The sequence below is a fragment of the Fibroporia radiculosa genome (assembly GCF_000313525.1).
Source record: "Fibroporia radiculosa TFFH 294 genomic supercontigs, scaffold1148, whole genome shotgun sequence".
Taxonomy (NCBI): Eukaryota; Fungi; Basidiomycota; class Agaricomycetes; order Polyporales; family Fibroporiaceae; genus Fibroporia; species Fibroporia radiculosa.
The window spans coordinates 24596-45289 of record NW_012133269.1 but is presented as its reverse complement, the minus strand read 5'-3'; the positions used below and the strand labels follow the sequence as shown (position 1 = coordinate 45289).

Below are 20694 nucleotides of genomic sequence, written 5' to 3'. Positions count from 1 at the left end.
ATGGCGGACGCCGGTGAGGCTCATAATCGACGGTATTGTCTCGCTTTGCTGACCATGTCCTACTCGCTCACTGTCTACAGGCTTTTTCAAAGGAACTTCAGCGGACCAGGACCGTAGGTTCTCAGACAAGGAGCTCAAACTCCTCAAGTCTATGAAATTTCCCCCCGACTTCGAGAAGAAGGTACGATGACGCGATTCACACGCTCAAATTGTTCTTGAATGTGGCATACCCCCAGGTTGATATGCGAAAAGTGAACCTCACCGTCATACGACCGTGGGTCGTCAAAAAGATCATTGAGCTAGTAGGTTTTGAAGACGAAGTTGTCGTCGAATATGCAATGGGACTGTTGGAAGATGACTCTCAGCCGGTTCGTTGCTATCGTCATGCCAGCCACAATTAATCGAACCATGCTCTCCGCAGACGCCGGATCCAAGGAAAATGCAGATAAATCTGACAGGCTTCTTGACAAATCATACACCGGCGTTTATGACTGCCTTATGGAAGCTCCTGCTCGAAGCACAAGACTCTCCAGCCGGTGTTCCTAGAACTTTTGTTGAGGAGAAAAAGGAAGAAATGCGGCAAGCCAAGAAAGGCGACGTCCGCGCAATTGAGGAGAGGGATCGACGAGCACGGCTCGATGAAATTCGTGATCAGGAGAGGAATGCTAGATCAAATGGCAGGGGACGGGGTCGCGGCAGAGGTCGTGGCAGGGGTGGGTTTGATGAGGACCGTGGGGGCCGCGGTCGAGATAATGGGTGGGGTGGTAGAGGCGGAGTGAGTATCCATAATTTTTCCTGAATTGGCGAGCTTATAAGCATTCAGCGTCCGCGTCGACGTACGCCTTCTCGGTCACCACCCCCTCGTTCGCCTCCTCCCCATCGTCGCCGGCGCTCGGGCTCGCGCACACCACCTTATGGCGCACGTAGCTCACGCTCAAGAACGCCTGGGTCTAGTCCTCCTGCACGCCGCTTCCGGTCGCCGCCTCCCGTGGGACGTGGGCGATCGCCTTCCCGTACGCCTCCCCCTCCTGCACGCGAACGTGACCATGGCCGCGACATCCCCCCTCACAGGCGACGCTCTCCCCCTCGCCGCTCCATCTCCCGATCACCTCCTCCATCCCGCCGCCGTCCTCGCTCTCCGTCACTCTCGCCTCCGCCGCGTGATCGCGACCGCGATCGCCGTGTAAGAGGCTCTCGCAGTCCGCCTCCGAGGAGACGTCGAATGTCCCCTCCCCGTTCTCCCCCACGCAATGCGGATAGGCCTCCACCATATCGTAGTGGATATGGAAGGCGTAGAAGCCCGAGTAGAAGTCGCAGTCGGTCCGTGACTCCTCCTAGGCGGAGACGCAGTGTGAGTAGACCTAAGGAGAAATCTCCTCCGCGGCGAAGGAGGGACTATTCTAGGGATCGGAGTGTTGACAAGGACAAATATCGTGGTAAGGGGAATCAAAGACGTGAAAGCCCGAGTGGAAGCAGAAAATCGAGCCGCAGCAGCGTCAGGAGCCGGACTTCAGATGACCATGACAAAAGGCAGCACGATGCAGCAACTACGGACAGGATGGCCGTCGACCGAGAGCCGCAAAGCGCATCATCGAAAACCAAAGGGAATGCTGGCGGCTCAGAACTCAAAATCAAAGGCCAGGCTGAGATGGAGAAACAGAAGAATAAGTGGGATGATGAGGACCAGGTAAGCCGCCTGGTTTTGCATAAGATCAGGGCGGGTGCTGATACTTACAAGCCTATGCCGGACAGCGGTGAGCTAGAACGCCGAGAAAGCGAATTAAAGGAGAGAGCTCTACGCAACAAAGTTGTCAGGACCAGGAAAGGCGGCAGCGGAGGCAATGTCAGTGGAGGCAATTAGCACCCTGCAACCATCAACCCAATGTGGTGGCATTCGTATGATTCTATATGTCTATATGCGATCTTTCGTTAACTTACGTATTTCTGTGCTGTTAGCGAGACCTTCGCGATTTCGAAAGTATACAGCGATCATGCTGTTGCGTGTATACGACGTTTTTCCTATACGCCTTTTAACCCCGCCTTCTGATAATCCATTTTCTTCGTACAGACTTAGACGAGCCTTATATGTTGCTCATTCGAAGCACATTTCCCATTTCGAGACTGGTCTATGGGCTCCCTATGCGATAGGCTTCTTATTGTAACTAACTGATGTTTTCCGTGATACTAATGAACAATCTTGGTCACAGGAAGTTGTTGTCAATGACAGTGGTCTGAGAGATTGAACGTGCTTCAGTGGTTTCTTATATATGTCATTGAGGTAGCCTATGTTGAGTTCCAACGACGAAATGTGAGCTTTTCCGCAGCCTCTCCCTTTGGAAATGAGCGAGCGATGCGCGGAAAGTCCTGATCACAACGTCTGCTAAGTAAGCGATTGTTACCTGTCGTACGACTGCCTACGATGCACCGGCATAGCGAGTCCTTCCTCCGATTTACTGAAGATGACTTATGTAGGCAATATAACTATGGTGAATCATACCCTATCAAGTTTGTGAATGATGTCATTCGGTAAAATCTCTATATCCGTCAACGGGGTTCCGTACAGCTCGGAGGACGGGCCGCTGGCAGATCTTAGAGCGTACAGGTGACCGACATGGACTTCACGCGCCGTAGGATGGATCTTCCTTTAGATCGCCATGTTAGTACAAAAGGCCCTGCAGCAGCGGGGAAAACAGCATTTCGTTCGGGATTATGTCTGGTACTACCATTGTGAAGATTGAGGTGAGACTCATGCAGCCGCCGACTATCCAGAGCTCACGACCATTGTCTCCGCAGGTCTTTCGGGTGCCCCCGCGATGGCTCTTTGTACGAGTAGAAACACAGGACGGAACCATAGGATGGGGAGAAGGCACGCTAGAGGGGCACACTGAAGCTGTCGAAGGCGCGTACAAAGACATTATTACCAGGTTCGTCGGTTGGGATGCGGACAGCATCCAAGACATCTGGCAGCACTGTTACCGTGCCAGATTTTACCGGGGAGGGCCTGTCTTGATGGTGCGCATTTGTCATATTATTATTTTCACGCCGCGAAGAGCTAATGTGAGAGGATGAAGTCGGCGCTCTCGGGGTTGGACATCGCGCTGTGGGATATCAAGGGAAAGCGGCTGGGCGTACCTATATGGCAACTCTTGGGAGGGAAAGTCCGTGACCGCCTGAAGGTGTACGGATGGATCGGGGGCGACAAGCCTCATGCAGTTATTGAAGGTGCGAAAACTCGGAAGGAGCAGGGCTTTACCGCAGTCAAGATGAATGGTACAGGTACGTCGGGGAGGTGCACTCTAGTTGACTACGCCCAAACCGAATTTACTGGTAGAGGCAATCGGGTGGATTGACTCGCCAGCTTTGCTGATGGAGACCACTGCGCGTGTCAGCGAAGTTAGATCGCTAGGGCTAGATGTTGGAGTCGACTTCCACGGCCGCGTGCACAAGGGTATGGCGAAGCAGCTCGCGCGACTTCTGGAGCCACTCCAACCCCTCTTCATAGAAGGTATCTCTTCTTTTGGGGCGAATCCCGATGGAAACACTCCACTAACCGCATCATGATTCCGGCAGAGCCTCTGCTTCCCACTCAGCCACAGGAGATCGCGGATCTTTCGAAGCTAGTCTCAACCCCCATCGCTTTGGGCGAGAGACTATATTCAAGAAGTGATTTTCGACCATACCTGGAGGCCCGGGCCATCGACATTGCTCAGCCTGATGTCGCGCATTGTGGAGGGATCAGCGAACTGCATAGGATAGCCGCAATGGTTGAGACTTATGACGTTGCTCTTGCACCGCACTGTCCCCTCGGCCCAATCGCTCTTGCTGCTTGTATGCAGGTGGACATTTCATCGCCTAATTGTAAGTGGTCTTAGTGAGAGCAGATGGATGAATGAAAGCCTCTGATCTGATTTATCTGACAGTCTTCATACAAGAACTGAGCCTTCAGGTATGAAGCACAATATAATACTGCAATACTGAGTTTGATTGCTGACAATACCATCAACGTCCAGATGCACTACAACGAAGGGGCTGATCTTCTCACTTACCTTGTCGATCCATCCGTCTTTGCAATCAAAGATGGCTATGTAGAGGCGCTTCAAGGCAAGTGCAGGTATTATCGTCTTAGGATTGGTTTCAAAGTAAGATCTACAGGTCCGGGGCTTGGAATAGGGATAAACGAAGCTTTGGTGCGGGAATATGCGGAGAAATATAGCAGCGAAACACCATGGATAAATGCTATATGGACTGGCGCAGATGGATCGCTGAGAGAATGGTAGACTGTACAAGATAGCATCAGACCCACCACATAAGCTGGCAAATGATTATACTGGCTGTGATGCCCCGCTGAAGCGATTGCAGTAAAGTCCAATATTTAGAAGCTAACACGGTTACACAGACGCGTTCGTCGCACTGCATGCCGTCAGACTCAAAATGAGTCACACGACTCGGACTCGACCTAAGCCAATTGGCACTTGGGTCATGCTCGTCATTCTTGCACCATTCCATTTTGTGTCCTTTTCACATCGTTTCAAGCTGGCGGGCTTCGTTTCCGAACGAATTTGCGACTACTGTCTGATTATTGGCCAATGGGTTGTCTGGAACGCGGCACCTGGTCCGAAAGTCCCACGACCCGAATCTCGGAGTCGAGACTCGCGATTTCTCGACCACAATAGTCGTCGTTGGACTGACCCGTCCACTGATGGCGAGACTTCTGGCGGTGTTATCCACATGTTACCTCTTATTTTCCGGGGTTTCCCATACGGTATTTGCCAATCCCGCAGCGTCTTCCAGAGGTAGCGATCCGTGTTCCCACATTGCGAACAGCACATGGGTATCACCGCAGGATGTTAGAGCGTGCTTCACCTCGTTTCCGGTACAGCAGGAAATAAAGGATAACGTGTGTTCTCATCCCTTACTGGCACGAGGATCCGGCTGACAGGCTGGTCAAGATCATAGATGTCGTGAACAAGTCACTTGCGTTCCATACTTCCATTAACTATCAACGTTTGGCTCCCCCGCCATTTTCTGAAGATATACACGAAGATGTGCTGCGAGATCTCGCACGCATCCGTGAAGAAGTGTACTCCTCTGACTATGAACTCCATCTTGATATGTCGCAAACGTTAAAGAGACTTCATGACGGACATTGCACTTATGTTAATCTGTGTTATGATGGTGAGATCTGCGGGTTCAAATAAGCAATCGATCTGATATTCTTTTTAGGATTATTCACCACATATCTTCCCATCCCTCTCGTGTTACTGACCGACACTGACGGCTCTCAGAGCGTACATATTGCCCCGGAGGCTTTTGATGTCGCTGTAGATGCATTTGGGGATGAAATAGATGTATGGCAGAATGCCTTACCTGGGAGCTTGAAGGGACAATTAGATTCGGTTAGTCCCAACTATTATATACGCCAACCGCTCATGGAAAACTCGTCGTCGCAGCTGTCGGGTGCCAAAGTCCTACTCATCGATGGATTGGAAGCTTTTGCAGCAGTGAATGCCAGTGCGTCAGTTGTTGGAGGTTATCAAGCGTTCGGAACTCGGCAGAACTTGTACATCCACCTGTTGTTGCATGCACCCTATCAATACTGATAACATGCTGTAGATTTTTTTCGAGCTACAACCGTGCCGAGTCGGGCTGGATTTATAATATGGGCAACTTTGCTCAACTCGCTCTACCTCTCAAGGATTCAGTAACGTTCACTATACAGAGGAAGGGTAGCGACGACATGGAGACCATCACGGTTAGTATCTATTCACTCTGGTTACATGCAATTTGCCATTCTCACCATTCACTGCATGCATACCAGCTCCCATACCGTTCCCGCATTTCGCCAAATGCGCAGCCCTGGACTGATTCGGCTTCCTTCCGGGGCAACAATTGTGTGGCCACTGAATTCACAAATGGCATCGACCTCTATGCGAATGTGAAGCAGGGTAGTTATGGAGCCGATCCAGCCGGTGGACATCGCCAACATCCCCTCGTGGCCCACAAGAAAACTAAGAAACATAGAGTGAACGAAATGCTTGACATTGCACCTCAACGGGGTATTGCGCTTCCGGCTCACCTCACCCCCCCTTCTCCACTCAATGGAAGCTCCGGTGTTGCGCAATTTCATATGCTCAACGACAGTGAGACTGGTGTCCTTGTGCTTGGCAGTTTTTCCAGTAGCTCTTTCGATCGCCTTCAAAGTAGTCTGCTCGAAGGATTACAGAATTTGAAAGATGAAGGTGCAACGCGGTTGGTTGTAGATGTGGTAAGATTACCTTTATTTACATTCCCAATTTCAATGATATATATGTTTCATTGGAATGAACCAGACCAATAATGGCGGAGGTAAGGGACTCTATAATGCTTCCGCAGGTATTTGATTGCTGAGTACCGTTAGGCTGGATTTGCATTGCGCATGTGAGGCTTAATTTGTGGTTTATTCAACCGATTGCTAATGTGCTTGGGGCACGTAGTGGCTACACCGGATTGTGAGTATGACTATTATACGCCGTGATTGCAACCTGATACATTATGCTTGAAGATCGCGGGACCTAAAGCAACCACGATCCCACAGGCAGGCTTGCAGACGCAAACTCGAGCAGGCCCTCTGGCACAGCTTATTGTCGAGAAGATAGTCAGAGGCGCCGATCCTGATAATGTTCTGTCGTACAATCCGCTCAACTGGGCATTCGCGAACAACACCCCGTTCCCCGGCGATTACAATTGGATGCAACCTCCGGTGGAGAAGACGATCAATGGAGTGTCCGATTTATTTAGCCAACGGTATGTATGATGATTCATAGGGAAGGCGTATGTGCAAGTATACTCACGTCTGTAATAACGCAGACTTGGGGATGAGTGTCAGCCTTTTGAGATGGATCCCCCTATGGAACCTTTGTTCGACACACAGAAGGTCGCTATTGTTAGCAATGGGAGGTAAGCTAATGGTGTTCTTTTCACGTCAATGTCGCTTTTGCTGACAATCTGGCGATCACTGTCACGGAAGATGCGGAAGTTCTTGCTCCCTATTTAGTGTAAGAAATGTGTTTCATCGCCCATGAATATCACGCTTGAAATCATGCACGCAGATCTCAATGGCAAAAGAAGAAGGTGCCAAGACCGTCGTTGTCGGAGGAAAAGCTGACGTTCGACAGCAGTACTGCGGGGTGGTTGGCGGACAATCCACTCACTTTTCCGAGATAGACACTGAAATTAAGGTAATTGTTCGCATTCCATGTATGTCGATGATGAGTTTGACCGATAACGATTCGCTTGCCTGGTAGACGACTCAATTGAAGAAGCATCCGCTTGCTCCTCCTGACTTGTAAGCGGTATCAGTGGTACCATTGAATTATACACATGGTAACGCAAGTGCTGTTGCAGTATGACTAATAGCATCCAAGGAATTACCTGGCGGCTTGGCTTCGGTATCGATGATCCCACAGAGCCAGAAGGTATGTCGGACAGCTGAGAGATTTGTTGATTCCAGACTATTCGCGATAGTGACCTCCCAGCGCGGATGCTAATCACTGAATTTGTAGAGTGGCAAGATCATCCGGCGGATGTGAACCTCCCATTAACCGCCGACATGTGAGCCTTAATCCCTCCCACGTGGTGTCCACGTAGCGTATCGCAGCTTGGACATCTCAATTAATTTGATTGCTGACTTTGACCGTTTGTAGAGTCAATAATCCCGCTGCTATTTGGGAAATAGTTGGGAACACCGTGCTATGATAGACGTTGCTGTTTATTATCATCTGCTACATGTTTCTAATTCCGCTGCGTCTGAACTGCTCCACAACTGTACGGCTTGGATCTATCAGAACTTGATCAAGCGCTTGTGAAGGTGTAATGCCACTGTCATGTGAGCTTTGGCCGAAGAGTCCAACTTAGGAGAAGCCTAATAATGCAACCGCTGAGAGCGAAGACCTTTTCTGGTCGTACCTTCTCTTGGGATTCATAGACGAAGCACACCCTGTCATACTATCAGAATTCAACTCTCATCGTCCCGCGGGCATGGGAATATAGACGGACAAGCATCTCACGTTGTTCTAGAGGGCCGCAGTGGAGCTCACGGCTTTAGCTCCATAATCGCAGACTGCGGGAGTCTCATTCGCACGAGTTCCGTAAATCAGTCGCACAGAGCGGGTGTCGTGGCGCTCTTGCTGTCGGACAGGCCGACTAGAAGGGTGCAATTGAACGGTACTAGCCTGATGAATTCCTGGCGCGCTGGGACAGATCTCATTAGCTTGCCTATTTATACCGAGTCAATATGGATGGAGTGAGCTTTCAGCCCACATCGGCCCCGCAAGTAGACCATCCTGTCTGTCATCATTGTTCTTTCGCCGTTTGCGTAGTACAAACACTGCTCATTGCATTCGTCTTCTCCGAGCCACATCTTACCGTCTAACATGGATATCCAGCAAATTGAAGCACTTTCCTCGCTTATCGCGACCTCGGTGGCAGAGCTGAAACAACTTCAAGGCGCACTCAAGACTACCCAGCACACAGCATCTACCGCAAAGGCTGAGTTCTTGAAGCCGTCTTTGCAGGTCGTGGCTGCTGCGTCCCAGCTGATTGCGCTGGTGCGCACTCCTGAACGTTACCTCATGGATATCTCAACCGGAGTAAGTGCCAATGAGAGTCGCGATGATAACCTGAATTCATTTGGGACCTTAAACAGCACCAATTGAGCTCGTCTTTGCGGGTAGTGGTCGAGACGAACGTACCAGAGATCCTCAGGGAGAAAGGCAAGGGACCCAAGCGCGCTTTGCACGTCAAGGAAATCAGCACTTACAATGGCGTCAACCATTTGAAACTCTGTACGCGCTTGCAATAACATTCACGCTAATTACATTATCTCACCCCAGACACTTACAGCCCGCATTATTCGGCTCCTTGCAACGCACCACATTTTCGAAGAAGTTGCCCCCGATGTCTATGCCAACAACAACATCTCCATTGCATTGGACACTGGAAAGTCGCTGGCAGAACTAAAGGCCAATCCCGAAGAGAAGTATGACGGCACTAATGGTATCGCCGCGCTGGTCGGTATATTGTATGTGGTATTTTGTTTTGTGACTACGCTTCAATTTTGAATGAATCGCGCAGTTCCGACGAGACTATGCATAACTCGGTATGCATTGCCGATATCTTGAAAGACCCGGAGACGACGAACTCGTTCTCGCCCTTCGATGCGCCCTTCTCTCGAGCTTGGCCTGGCACTAGGAACATCAAGATGTACGACTGGCTAAATCTACCTGAGAATCGCCCCCGCTTGAAGCGTTTCGGTATGGGTATGAATGGCATGAACAGCATGACCCCCTCGGATGCCATCCTGCGCGGTATGTGTCGTAGAGTGGAGGTATAAAGCAGGTGCTCAATACACTATTTCTAGGCTTCAACTGGGCCAGCTTGCCGGAAGGAAGCATTGTCGTCGACTGCGGTGGCGGTGTCGGCTCTGTTTCTTTACCTATCGTACAGACTTGCCCCCAGATTCATCTGATCGTGCAAGATACGGGCCCGGTTGTCGCGGAAGCGCCAGCGGTGAGCTTAGCGAAGCGGTTAGTCAATACAGTAAGCTCATGGCTCCGCATGTATGCAGTTCTGGCAGGCAAATCAACCCGAAGCTCTGGCACAGGGAAGAGTGTCATTTCAACGTATGTTCCATTTGATGACCTAGATTGCAACAGTCAGCCTGATCCATATGCTCACAGCGCATGATTTCTTCCAGCCTCAACCTTCCGTAAACAACAATGTCTCAGTGTTCTTGCTGCGGATGATCATGCATAATTGGCCTGATGTGGAATGTGTTCAAATCCTGAAGCGTGTACGTGAGAGCTGCAACAAGAACACACGTGTCGTAATCGTGGACAACATTATGCTGTACGCCTCTCGTGATCAAAGCATAGAAGGGCAGGATAGTGGGATCTCAGACCCAGATGCGCTTGCCCCAGAGCCACTACTGGCCAATTGGGGCGCAGCGAATGCGTTATCATACAAGCAGGATATCAACGTACGTACAATCATCGGAGACCAGCGCTGGCTTGGTGATTAATGTTCGCTCCTACAGATGTTGAGTAATCACAATGCATGCGAACGTACTGTCCCCGAGTTCGCCGAGTTGCTCTCGCAATCTGGCTTCCGTATCGTCGAAGTGCATCAAGCGCACCAAAGCTGGCTGCCCCAGATCGTGGCTGTGCCGATTTAGACGCCAACTGGATGAGGATACGCAGGTCGATTTTGGGTTGCTGTGTCATGGCCGAAAAATAGGGCTGAAGAAATGGAGTGTATGCAACATCTAGATGTATATTAATTTGTAGTGTTCAACACACCCATAAATGCAGTTATCACGCACCTTTTCTGCTCAGGATCTGTCATTACGTAGAATTGACGTGAACCCCCAGGTTTGAACCTGAACCCTCGATAGTTGATATATAGGTGTTGTAGACAACGAACGAGCACTCTTGATAATTGAGACTCTGTGTGTTATAGACAACGAACGTGAGCCTGCATGGGCAACCCTGTTCGGTCAGCTCTCATGGACGAAGGAGATGCGCAATTCCTGCGACGGGTTTATTCAGCATCGTCTGCACATGTGTATAGTTACACAGCTCGTGGAAGAGGTGCCGTTAGCTGATTTTGAACGTTGAACCCGAAATTTGCGTGCAGTGCGTCGTTCGGTGGGCTGGAGTGGCACTGTGTGAATTGACTGCAACAGTATCTTTAGGCGCCGGAGCGCGACGCTCTGCGGGGCTTTGCCTACAAAGTGAACAGTCAACACAGCCGGGCTCAGTGTCAAGACTACGACGCTCCTCCCGATTCTGGCAATCCATTCTTTCCACCTTCTGGTGTTTTGCTGAATCAGAAAGCTCAACGCTGACAGCGCATCAACTCTTCTCACTTCCTATTGATCTGATGAATCTTGTAGGACAACTAGGCGACCTTTGCGTCTCAGTGACACGCACAATCAAATGTATGGAAGCATCTGTCAGAGTACATCAAGTTCCAGACGGAGATGGGTACAGTATTGATGCGCTAATTTGGTCATCAAGCAGACCCTCCTCAGCCTGTGAGTAGAGTGGAACGATTCGCTGCGTTTGTATAACGCATGTAGCTATGCCAACCCATCCTGTGACTCCGAAATCCTACATGTTTCAATGTTGGTAGCACTCATTGATACTTTCCTAGTGACATCAGAATACACTACTAATTCCTCAGAGTCCAGTTACATTCCATGGATAACAAGGGGCCGGCTAACGAGATTCGTCATGAACTACTCTGGGTACGCAGATGTGGAACCACTGCGGTTGCCCTGGTCTAGATTCTATACTACAGCTTCCTCACCATATCTGTGTAAATCACCGGATCTGTTCGAGGCCAAAGGCGCAGTACTATCTCGATGCATCGAATATGATGATAATCTAACGCATACTCGCGTTTAGAAACAACTCGTCTCATGTCAAAGACCTATTCTGCATTTGTATTACAAGCAAAAATCTTCCTATCAGTCCCGTAACTATGTTCTCGACGTTTGATGTTCTTATGGTCGCAGTTTGTCGCCGCAATCCAATGATCGGCGCTAGCGTGACAGAGTTTGTGGCGTAATTCAAAGGCGGGATTACTACTATCGCCAACTCGTTCGGTGGCTGCTATGTTGAACTCTGGTGCTGGTCGCATGCATATAGGATGTGATAGTTGGGAACATACAATCCATATGCAGTGGCCGGGAGATGGATAGACTTTTTACTGAACATGTGTAAGTACTGTCATATATGGGCGATTCTTCTCAGAGGGTGTGTAAAAGAAGGTTGATCCAGGATTCGAGCGCAATTATGCGGTGCGTGATTGTGGCGTTGTCAGATAGACGCTAATCCGGATTCCGCGCAGGACTATATTCAGCTGGGCACCAGGCTGTCATGTAGTTGCAGCTCTCAGCTGTGTCGCAATCTAACAAATTGCTCTTAAGACGCCAAGCCACGTTGAGAGAAGAGCTTGTTATTTGTTCTTCAAGGTATCGCTATTCACTCTCCTCGTAACGCGTAACGCGTAGCGCATTGTGAGTATGGACAGGAATACGTGAGTTCATCGTCTATGCGCGCGTCCATGACAAGACCTACTAACGATCGTAGTCTCGTCTCGGTTTTCACGACTTGTTAGTCTTCTGTTCATCTCAGTGACTCAGCTTATTAACGGTGTGCAACGTTAGCGCTCGTTGGCTATGAGTATGTTCTTTCGTTCGGTGCGGAAGTAGAGCATTTCTGGTGCCGCAAGCTCTCGTGGTGGACAACACTATTCTTCGTCAACCGCTATATGTGTTTCGTCAATCGCGCTGCGCTATTCGCCGCTGTCTTTCGCAATTGGCAGGTGGTAAAATGCTCCAGTACAGTGTGTCAATCATCTATTACAGTATTTGAAGTGTATCTAACCTGTTATCAAGGGGTAATTGACCATCAATGAGAGCACTATACTTCAATTAATGTCTCTCTCAATACAAGGTGTTTTGTTGTAGTGTGGATGGAATCAGTCTCATCGTTTGTGGGATTGTTTACCATCGCCTGTGGGTTAAATTTTTCATATCATCTACAGATATCTGATTGTATTGCAATTTTATGCAGTAATATTGGCAACAAGGATCTTCGCTTTATGGAAACGTAATATTCTGCTCACCATGTTGACCCTGGTGTTTGCCATGTCCATGCCTATTATGTATGCTGTGTGTGAAGATCGGACATCGTCTGAGTTATTGCAACAACTGACAGTGTTTTTTTGCAGACTTTCATCTCGCCCTGTATAGTTTTGAAAAGTCTGTCAGATTTGTATGTGTTTATGTGACCCTGCCTCTTGACCTTTTCCCCCTGATTTGCAACGCGTCAGTTGCACCGGTGAGAATTGAACATGCCCTCCGATGATGCAATCGAATCAACTCGGACATCCCGCACAGACGTCGACAAAGTCCTCTTCGCCTCTCGCGTTCTGGCCATGATTGCAGACGGTCTTGTTGTAGTGCTGACATGGATGCAAACATACCGGGTGTACACAGTCAACTCTCAGGTAAGGTTCGGATCTAAATTGGCTGCAATGATTCTAAGAGATGGTGAGAATGTTCTCAGTGCGTTAATCTCTAGGCCTGTTCTGATAGTGGAATCTAGGAACAGCATATTGTTTGTATGTCGTCCGTTATTGACCGATTGAACTTGTATCAATGTGAGAGCATGTAGGGCAATGGTGTTTTTCAATATAGCGACAATGATAGTCGGGGAGGTGAATGCCATTTTGAAATCTATCTGTATGCCAGCTTCCTTACATTCTGCTTATAGTACAAAGAAATCACAAATAAATTCACAGATCTCGCAGCGTCCGTCCCTATTTTCTCTTCTCATCGCATTGAGTCACTAAAACTATGTAACACATCAGACTCTCGGCTATCTTCATGTCTCGCTTTATGCTCGATATACGAGAAGCGTTCAGTGAGGCCGAGGACTCGGCTAGGAGCTATAGTACCACTGTCATGAACGACGCTATCCGGCTCAGGTTTGCGGATTGCTCTGACCGGGAGCGTCTGTCCTGGGCGGCAGATGAACTCGACACAGAGGCGAATACTTTGGAGACCGTTCAATAAGATGAAACTGAGTGTTTTGAATTAGTTGAAATACTATTCGGCGTCAGGCTTATTAGTTCAGGTTGACGACAGATAGACAGTTCCATATAATTTATCTTGGCTTATGAAAGTCTTCATAGCAGACTCTGATTTGAGGAAAAGGTTGAACAGATTCAATATTGAAGCGTCAGTTCTTCGAATCCCATGTTAAGTCGCTCATTACAGACGCTAGTCTTTCAACGTTTAGCTGATCTAATTGGCAGCGGTTCGGTCTGTTGTCCAAGCGAGGACTCTCAAAGACATCTTTTGGCGCGACGCAGCGTCCCGGTGGCTTTTGGCCCACCGGAGACGCCCTGAAAATACATTTTTTCGGTTCGAAAGACCGCGGACAATACAGAACAAAACGCTATATGGATAGGGAGGGATGGTGGGTATGCGAAAAGGGATCTGGCGCGATCCATTAGTTAGCCACGAAAGAGAGTGCGCTTTCTGAGAATAACATACCTGGCGGGATCCTTGAGGTGCAAGAAGGAGAGTGCGCGCTCCTATTTCCTCTACCCGCCAGATATATCACTCTTTTTTGTCGACCCCCTGAGTTCCGTCAGCCTCCAAATCGGCTCGGTGGGCGGGAGTCTCCAAAAAACGGAGGGCGTCATACCGGGCGCGGCACGAATCACGTCTCACTGGTCGCCCTTACGGTCAAGCAGAGACTGTACCTCTCCAGTAATAAATGCCATTTCAGATGATCCTACTGGGCGCGGTAGGTTTGAGAACTTGTAGCGCGTCGGCCCCACACCGATTGGATTTGCGAAAATAAAAATTTAAGCTCAGTTTGTCGGGCGTTGGCATTTTATTGGTCATACATTTCTCTACTTACATATTGGAGAGCATACTTAGAATTACTCTGGGTTTGACGCGAACACTTACATCTGCGTATGAAGTTCCCACGCCACAAACGCGTTGGACGCCACAGTTGGGTCTAGCCAGACTACCACCGACTTCTTCACTCGTACTTACTCGCGTACCACAACTTTCTGTCTCTGATTGCTGAGGGCTTACTCGATATCTATCGTCGGTGTTGCGCTATCGTTCTACTCGCGGATATTTAATGGAGACGCGTCTGGGCGCTATAGAAGTACTGGGATTCTCGGGAGACGCGTCCGCATATACTCTGACACGACGGATTTGGCTGGCAGGTAAAGATGTCGACTCCTCGTTTAAATGGCTCCTGGACTCGGGCAGCTTGGGCTACTCCTACTCCGTGTGGGACCGCCTCATTAAAACCGCGCGTTGGCTAGCATTCTGCGGCTCTACGATACAGCATGAGTCCGTCCTCGTTGCACACCATGTCGTCTCTCACATTCGAAGTTCTTCAGGAGAGGACTTTGCGTTTTGCGGTCAAGAAGACGTTCTATGACTCATTGTGGTCACCCAAGACCCCGATGGTTGGTTATAATCCGTGGCTTGCTGTCTTCTCGCGTTCTCAAGTCTCCATCAATGACACTTTTACTCTTAAACCGGATATATCCGCACCCATGGCGAGTTAAGTCGCCTTCTGCATAGGTTCATATTGTATGCATCTGTGACGTGGGCTCAATCAAAACGCCACACACTTCTAGCCGCTACGAAAGCCGTCAGTAATTCGACAAGACTTTGGTATACGGGCCGAGAATCCAGGATGTCAAACGTAACTGATTGTAGAGTTGATGCGATATTCAAGGACGCTTGACAATGTCGCTTCTAGCATCACTTGTGACTCAAAGGCGTCACAATTCTAAACTTAACTCTCAAACATCGCCGTTGGAGGTGGGTGTCGCATGCCATACTCTGTCAATCGCTGTCTGACAAGTCATCTCCATGGTGTGGCCGTACGCTGATAGTATTTCTGTCATATCGGACGTGCTATCCGTGTATCCTGACTTCTACGCCATTGTCTCGAGGCTAAATAGGTAGCTATGTGCGTCTCAACCATTTCCTTCTGTCGGTAAAAGTTCGTTTTTTCCCTGGTTCTGGGTTAATTAATTAATTCTTTATCTCACCCTGACAGCGCGGCGCCGTTTCGGCGCCGTCGCTGTCATTTCTTATCGGATTCGGTATGGTACGGAAATGGGACGACCTCATGTTCCTCCCCAGAACTTGAATCGCGACTATAGGCGCAGAAAATTTCACCTGGGTCCTTCGGCCTCTCATACTGTCTCTACGCTGCGTTCTACGCGACGTAAAGGCCGTGTAAATTTTGCCCTAGTCTTCACGATTGCCACGAGACTGAGACTGGCGCCTGATTCTCTGTCGTCCTTGGCTACCATCTACGGCCATTATCTATGTGATGTGGGCAGAAAACAAGCAAATATACAAGGCTTCAATGTTCGTACGCGGATCCATTGTTCCAGCCGCGGCTTCTAGAGAATATCGGTCCGGTATTCGCCTCACATTGGTACCAGATGGTTGGACAGCTTCCCCGCCTGTGACTTCTTCCGTTTATCAATGAAAAAAGAATTCGGTGAGTGGTTATGGTGCCTTACTCGAGTCTCCTAGATCTCCGATGCCTGGTGACCGCTGCAGGCTTGCCTTGCGTTCTGACATAACGTTAGACCCGAGCTCCGTCGCCGTCGTCAATCCACCTCATGGCCTGGCTGTGTGAGTTGGGCGCGAGCTTATCTCGAACTGACCCTTCCAACACATGCTAGAGCACCCTGTGATATGCCTCATTTGGTCTTTCGTGAATGCGAACGTCGCGGCTGAATTCCTATTTGCACCCAACATACTCCTCTCCCGGAAACTATTTGCGCCACCGATTTAATGCTCCCGCTCAGAATAGGGTTCATCGCGACGCTTCGTTCACTGCGGCCCTGCCTACCGAAGTTGAAACGGAATGTCGCTGGCTACACGTATATATTCGTGTTTTTAGTAGCACTATGTACACACTGTCAACTTCGAATCTGGCGCCGTCCAATTTTGGCATCTTGCGCTGCCGAAGAAACGCGATGCCATTGATTCATCTGAGGAAAATGACTCGAGCCGCATTATCACCCTCTAATTTGTATTACTACCTCCATCTAGCAGTAAACCACTGAATCGGCCCATGTTCCCGCGGGAGAACATCTAATCTAACAATATGGGCCAGTGACATTGAGGACTCTACGGGGTCATACCCTTCGGCCTACCTGCGGCACAGTTGTTTCCTCCGCTCCTGACCGGCAGGTGCGTTTGGTCTAGAGCACTGATTATCATCCTGTAAAATATCTAATCGCTTCGCTCTAGGTCTCAAGCGGCTGCTTCCCGTTTGCAAAGATGGGGAATGGAGCTAAGACGGAATGTCCCAATCCAACTGTTGTACTAGAGTCGCCTTTGGTCCCCTTGCAGTAGTTCTCAAACCATGAATCTATCGACTGGACATTGCCGCAGCCACCTCATGGGACGCGCATTCATTGTTGCTTGATGATTACGCGAATTGGTTGTTTTTCGTGTGCTGATTCAGTTTGATTTGGCTCTAGATTGGACGGGCAACTTGGAATATTTGGCGAATGCCGTCGCCATGTTCCGGTAAACCATCCGAGATGGTGCCCATCTCGCAACATCGGATCCTCGGACCTTACAGACCAGTCCCCGATTCTCAGGCCATTTTACGAGGGGCCTCTTGGCATTGACGGCGACTTCCTCGCAGATATCCAGTAACTGCCCATGCAGTTGACAACGTCTATGCACGTCTGCACAACAGTGCCACACCCATCTGACGGGCTCGATTCGCATGGGAACTGCCCGGCATTTCCAAAAGTGATGCGTGCGGTCTTGTGACCGACAAGAGAGGAAGCCCAATCTCGTGCGTTTTATAACCGCTCGATTTTCTATCGCTTTTACGTCAATTGGCAGGCTGCTGATTCTGATCCTGACGGTGTCAAGCTGATGATAACATCTTGTGCCCGTCTTTTGGTAACACATACTTCACAGGATGCGAGCCCAGATGACGACGCTATGCAGTCTACGGCCAGGACATTGCATCCTGTGCTCGGGTCATCCTCCCGGTTTTCCGATCCGTTCGCTGTCTCACCGGCAGCGGGTGAGAAGGAGGCCGCCACCTCGTCTTCCTTCGAGCCATTCATCGGATATTCTCTGGTGGTACACACGTTGCCTAGGTGGAGCTGAATGGCGGAATGTCGTAATTTGCTGTGAGAGATGGGGCCACGAGACTCATCCGCGAGCGACATTCCTGTCCACGACGTCGATTGTGTAGCTTCTAAGAGAGCTTAAATCAGTCGCCGGGTCTTCGAAAAAATCTATGATGCGAGAGTAACCTTAGAAGGTGTTTGTGGTGAGTAGCCCGTTCCGCCCAGCGGAGTGTGACCACCTCATGCTGAATCGATAGCATGTCATTACTGCGGCCTAGGCTCCTCTTGCGCGGACTCATGGGACAAGATGAGACGGGCCACCCAAATCCGCGCAAGCATCTCCGGCTCGCCTCGGACTAGCTCGCCGCGGGTTGTCTTCTGGCACCCGCCACCGCAGATACTCCTTCACCGCGCAGGTTCGAGTTTGTACCTAGCCCAATCAAGGCCAGCCCTGTGCGACCCCGGCCCGGGCGCAGCCGTCGCTATGAGCCCGTCAAGGACGGGCCCACAGCGACTGCAACTGATTGGAAGATCATGTTTCTGCTATTTGCAGATATTGAGGGACTAGCTGGGCACAGGCTAGTGTCATTTGACGGCTCTGGGTTGGCGGAGATGATCGTCACCCGGGAGTCATCAAACACTGGCGCGGGCCAGAACGCGGGTGGCGCAGCGGTAGCAGCCCGAGTGTGCGCGGTGCCTTCGGTGCGGTCTCGAGAAGGACGAGCGTGGGGGCTCTTCTACGCCACAAAGGCGCAGGGTTGCGCGCGCCTTCTTTTTCCACAGACACGAGTCATTCGAGATCAATGGTGCGCGGGATGTCGGTTCACGGACTCGCTGTCGGACCTTGGTCGTGGTCGCAGCGGAGAGGTTACGACACGAGCGTGAAACGGTGATTGGGTGCTCGCCCGCGAGCCAGAGCGGAGGAGCGGCGCAGTGAGCGAGGGTCCGGGCCGAGTGCCGAGCGCATCTCGGAGGGGATCTGGGAGGAGGTGGGACTGTGCCCGGCCTGCTCCTGCCTCCTGCGGCTCCTAGCGAGAGGCAGCTGGCATGCGGCGCGAAATTTGCAGCTCGCGCGAACAGAAGGCGCGTCGAGGTACGTACTGCGCCCGGCCAGCAACGAGATCCTTCCGCCGCGTGCTTGCATTACTCGCATTGCATAATGATGCTCGACGCTTGTGCGGCGACGCGTGCACACCTTGTGCTGCCTCATTTCCCGACGGAAGGCGACCGAGCGAACCAGGCACGCTCGCCCCCGTGGTCGGCTCATCCGGCAACGGCAGCCTCCTGCGCACCCTAAGTAACGCAATCCTCACGTACTGGACCCCCCCCGGATGATGCTGAAGTAGCTTTGCTGCCTCTGTGCCTCGGCGCCATGGCAGTGGAACGTCCGATGGAATGGGATGAAACGCACCCCACAATTATCAGATACTCGAATCGCGGTCTGCTGATCATCGCACTCGCGCAGTGCCCCAGTTCGAGGTCTCTTGCGACGTGCGCCAGGCAGGGCGGAACAGTATCAGCTCGCGACGATGGGCAGTAATAGAGAGATGTATTGCTAGAGGTATCTCCGATAAATGCGATGCGTACGTAGATGTAAGACGGTGCAACATAGATATGTTAAGTGTAACGAGTAAGCAAGCGAGCAACAATGCAGGACACCGGCAGAGCATGAGCAGTCATTGAGCGATACAGATACACGTGAGCAAAGTCCTCGGGCGGTGGGTCGGTAGTGCAGCGGGAAGGGCGGATGCAGAAGAGGGTACGAATGGAGTTAAGAGGACCGCGCCCGGCGTGCTCTGGGAAACTTTTCTAATGTCGTCAAACGTCGTCAAGGAGCCCCATCCACAGTGCGACAACGACGCAAAGCATCTTCGCCGCATCTTGTCGTCCTTCACGCATCTATGGTTGTGAGCCGACGACAACCTTGAGGACCATGCGGCCGTCGTCGTCGCGGCCCTTGCCCATGAGGTCGAACGCATGTGCGCTCTGCGAGAGGGGGAAGCGATGTGAGATGATGCTCTCGATGTTGGGGAGCTTCCCCGAGGCGAGGAGCGCGAGGGCGGTGGGATACGTGTTGGCGTAGCGGAACGTGCCCTGGATGTCGACTTCGCGCGTTGCGGCGGCAGAGATGGGGAGGGTGACATTGCGCGAGCCCATGCCAACGAGCATGACCTTGCCACCGGTCACAGCGGCCTGCGAAACGGGGCGGAGACGGAGCGGAGTATCAGCGTTAAAGTTTCGCGCGGAGACACGGAGAGAGAAGCGACGCACGTGGATGGCCATCTGGATACATGGCTCGGCCCCGGTGCATTCGAAGACGATGTCGAAGCCGTCGGGCATATCGAACTCGGCGAGCGCGGCCGCCGCGTTCTCCTTCGCGCGCCGAAGTTGCTCCTCGGTCGTCTTGGCCTTGTCGGGCACGGGCAAGCAGTACACCTGCTGCGCAAAGCCCTGCTGAAGCGCAAAGTCGAGACGCGCGCGGTTGATGTCGATCGCGACGACGCGGGACGCACCGTACGACTTGGCGAGGGCGCAGGCCAGGAGGCCAATCGCACCTACGCCAAATACGAGGACGGTCGACGGGGAGGACGGGGAGAGGTCTGCGCGACGGGCGGCATGGAGGAGGACTGAGAGGGGTTCCGCGAGGGCTGCCTGCTCGAACGAGCAGCTGTCTGGGAGACTGGGGGGTGGCACAAATAGCAAGGTTAGCGTCCGCTCGATCACGTGACAGGTGATGTGGGGGAATGTCGGGGGTGGCAGGGCCAGACAGGCAGGCACGAAAGCGCGAAATGCGAGGAGGACTCACGGGTGGAGGACATGCGCTGGGTGGTTCATGCGATCTTGAAGGGTGCCGTCGGAGTGGGGGAATGTTTTGGCGCTGCTGCAGAAGCGCATGTTCTTGCAGAGGTTGTATCTGCCCCTGGAGCAGTAGTTGCAGTTGTTGCACATGATGCCGGCTTCAATTGCGACGCGCTGGCCAGGGACGAA

The 20694-nt window shown here is 51.2% G+C and overlaps 4 protein-coding genes across 4 annotated transcripts; 3 read left to right on the top strand and 1 right to left on the bottom strand.

Annotated features, from left to right (window-relative positions):
- On the top strand, positions 1-1861 carry FIBRA_02266 (uncharacterized protein; the record flags this gene model as incomplete). Its single annotated transcript, XM_012324130.1, has 6 exons — positions 1-13; positions 81-181; positions 237-368; positions 422-775; positions 824-1687; positions 1739-1861. The coding sequence occupies 6 exons, from the start codon at positions 1-3 to the stop codon at positions 1859-1861; spliced, it is 1587 nt and encodes a 528-aa protein (XP_012179520.1).
- Positions 1862-2709: 848 nt separating this feature from the next.
- On the top strand, positions 2710-7594 carry FIBRA_02265 (uncharacterized protein; the record flags this gene model as incomplete). The annotated part of the gene is made up of 21 exons (XM_012324129.1): positions 2710-2739; positions 2794-3012; positions 3072-3276; positions 3332-3505; positions 3571-3858; positions 3921-3946; positions 4011-4139; positions 4950-5175; positions 5224-5560; positions 5614-5752; positions 5819-6265; positions 6330-6345; positions 6398-6417; positions 6474-6488; positions 6542-6783; positions 6847-6936; positions 7007-7034; positions 7089-7217; positions 7284-7324; positions 7384-7454; positions 7542-7594. 21 exons carry the CDS (start codon positions 2710-2712, stop codon positions 7592-7594), a joined length of 2925 nt encoding a protein of 974 aa, XP_012179519.1.
- An 817-nt stretch (positions 7595-8411) lies between these two features.
- On the top strand, positions 8412-10210 carry FIBRA_02264 (uncharacterized protein; the record flags this gene model as incomplete). Its single annotated transcript, XM_012324128.1, has 8 exons — positions 8412-8627; positions 8684-8822; positions 8881-9058; positions 9112-9344; positions 9398-9546; positions 9605-9659; positions 9717-10015; positions 10073-10210. The coding sequence occupies 8 exons, from the start codon at positions 8412-8414 to the stop codon at positions 10208-10210; spliced, it is 1407 nt and encodes a 468-aa protein (XP_012179518.1).
- A 9395-nt stretch (positions 10211-19605) lies between these two features.
- Positions 19606-20601, bottom strand: FIBRA_02263 (uncharacterized protein; the record flags this gene model as incomplete). Its single annotated transcript, XM_012324127.1, has 2 exons — positions 19606-20386; positions 20513-20601. The coding sequence occupies 2 exons, from the start codon at positions 20599-20601 to the stop codon at positions 19606-19608; spliced, it is 870 nt and encodes a 289-aa protein (XP_012179517.1).
- Positions 20602-20694: the final 93 nt, after the last annotated feature.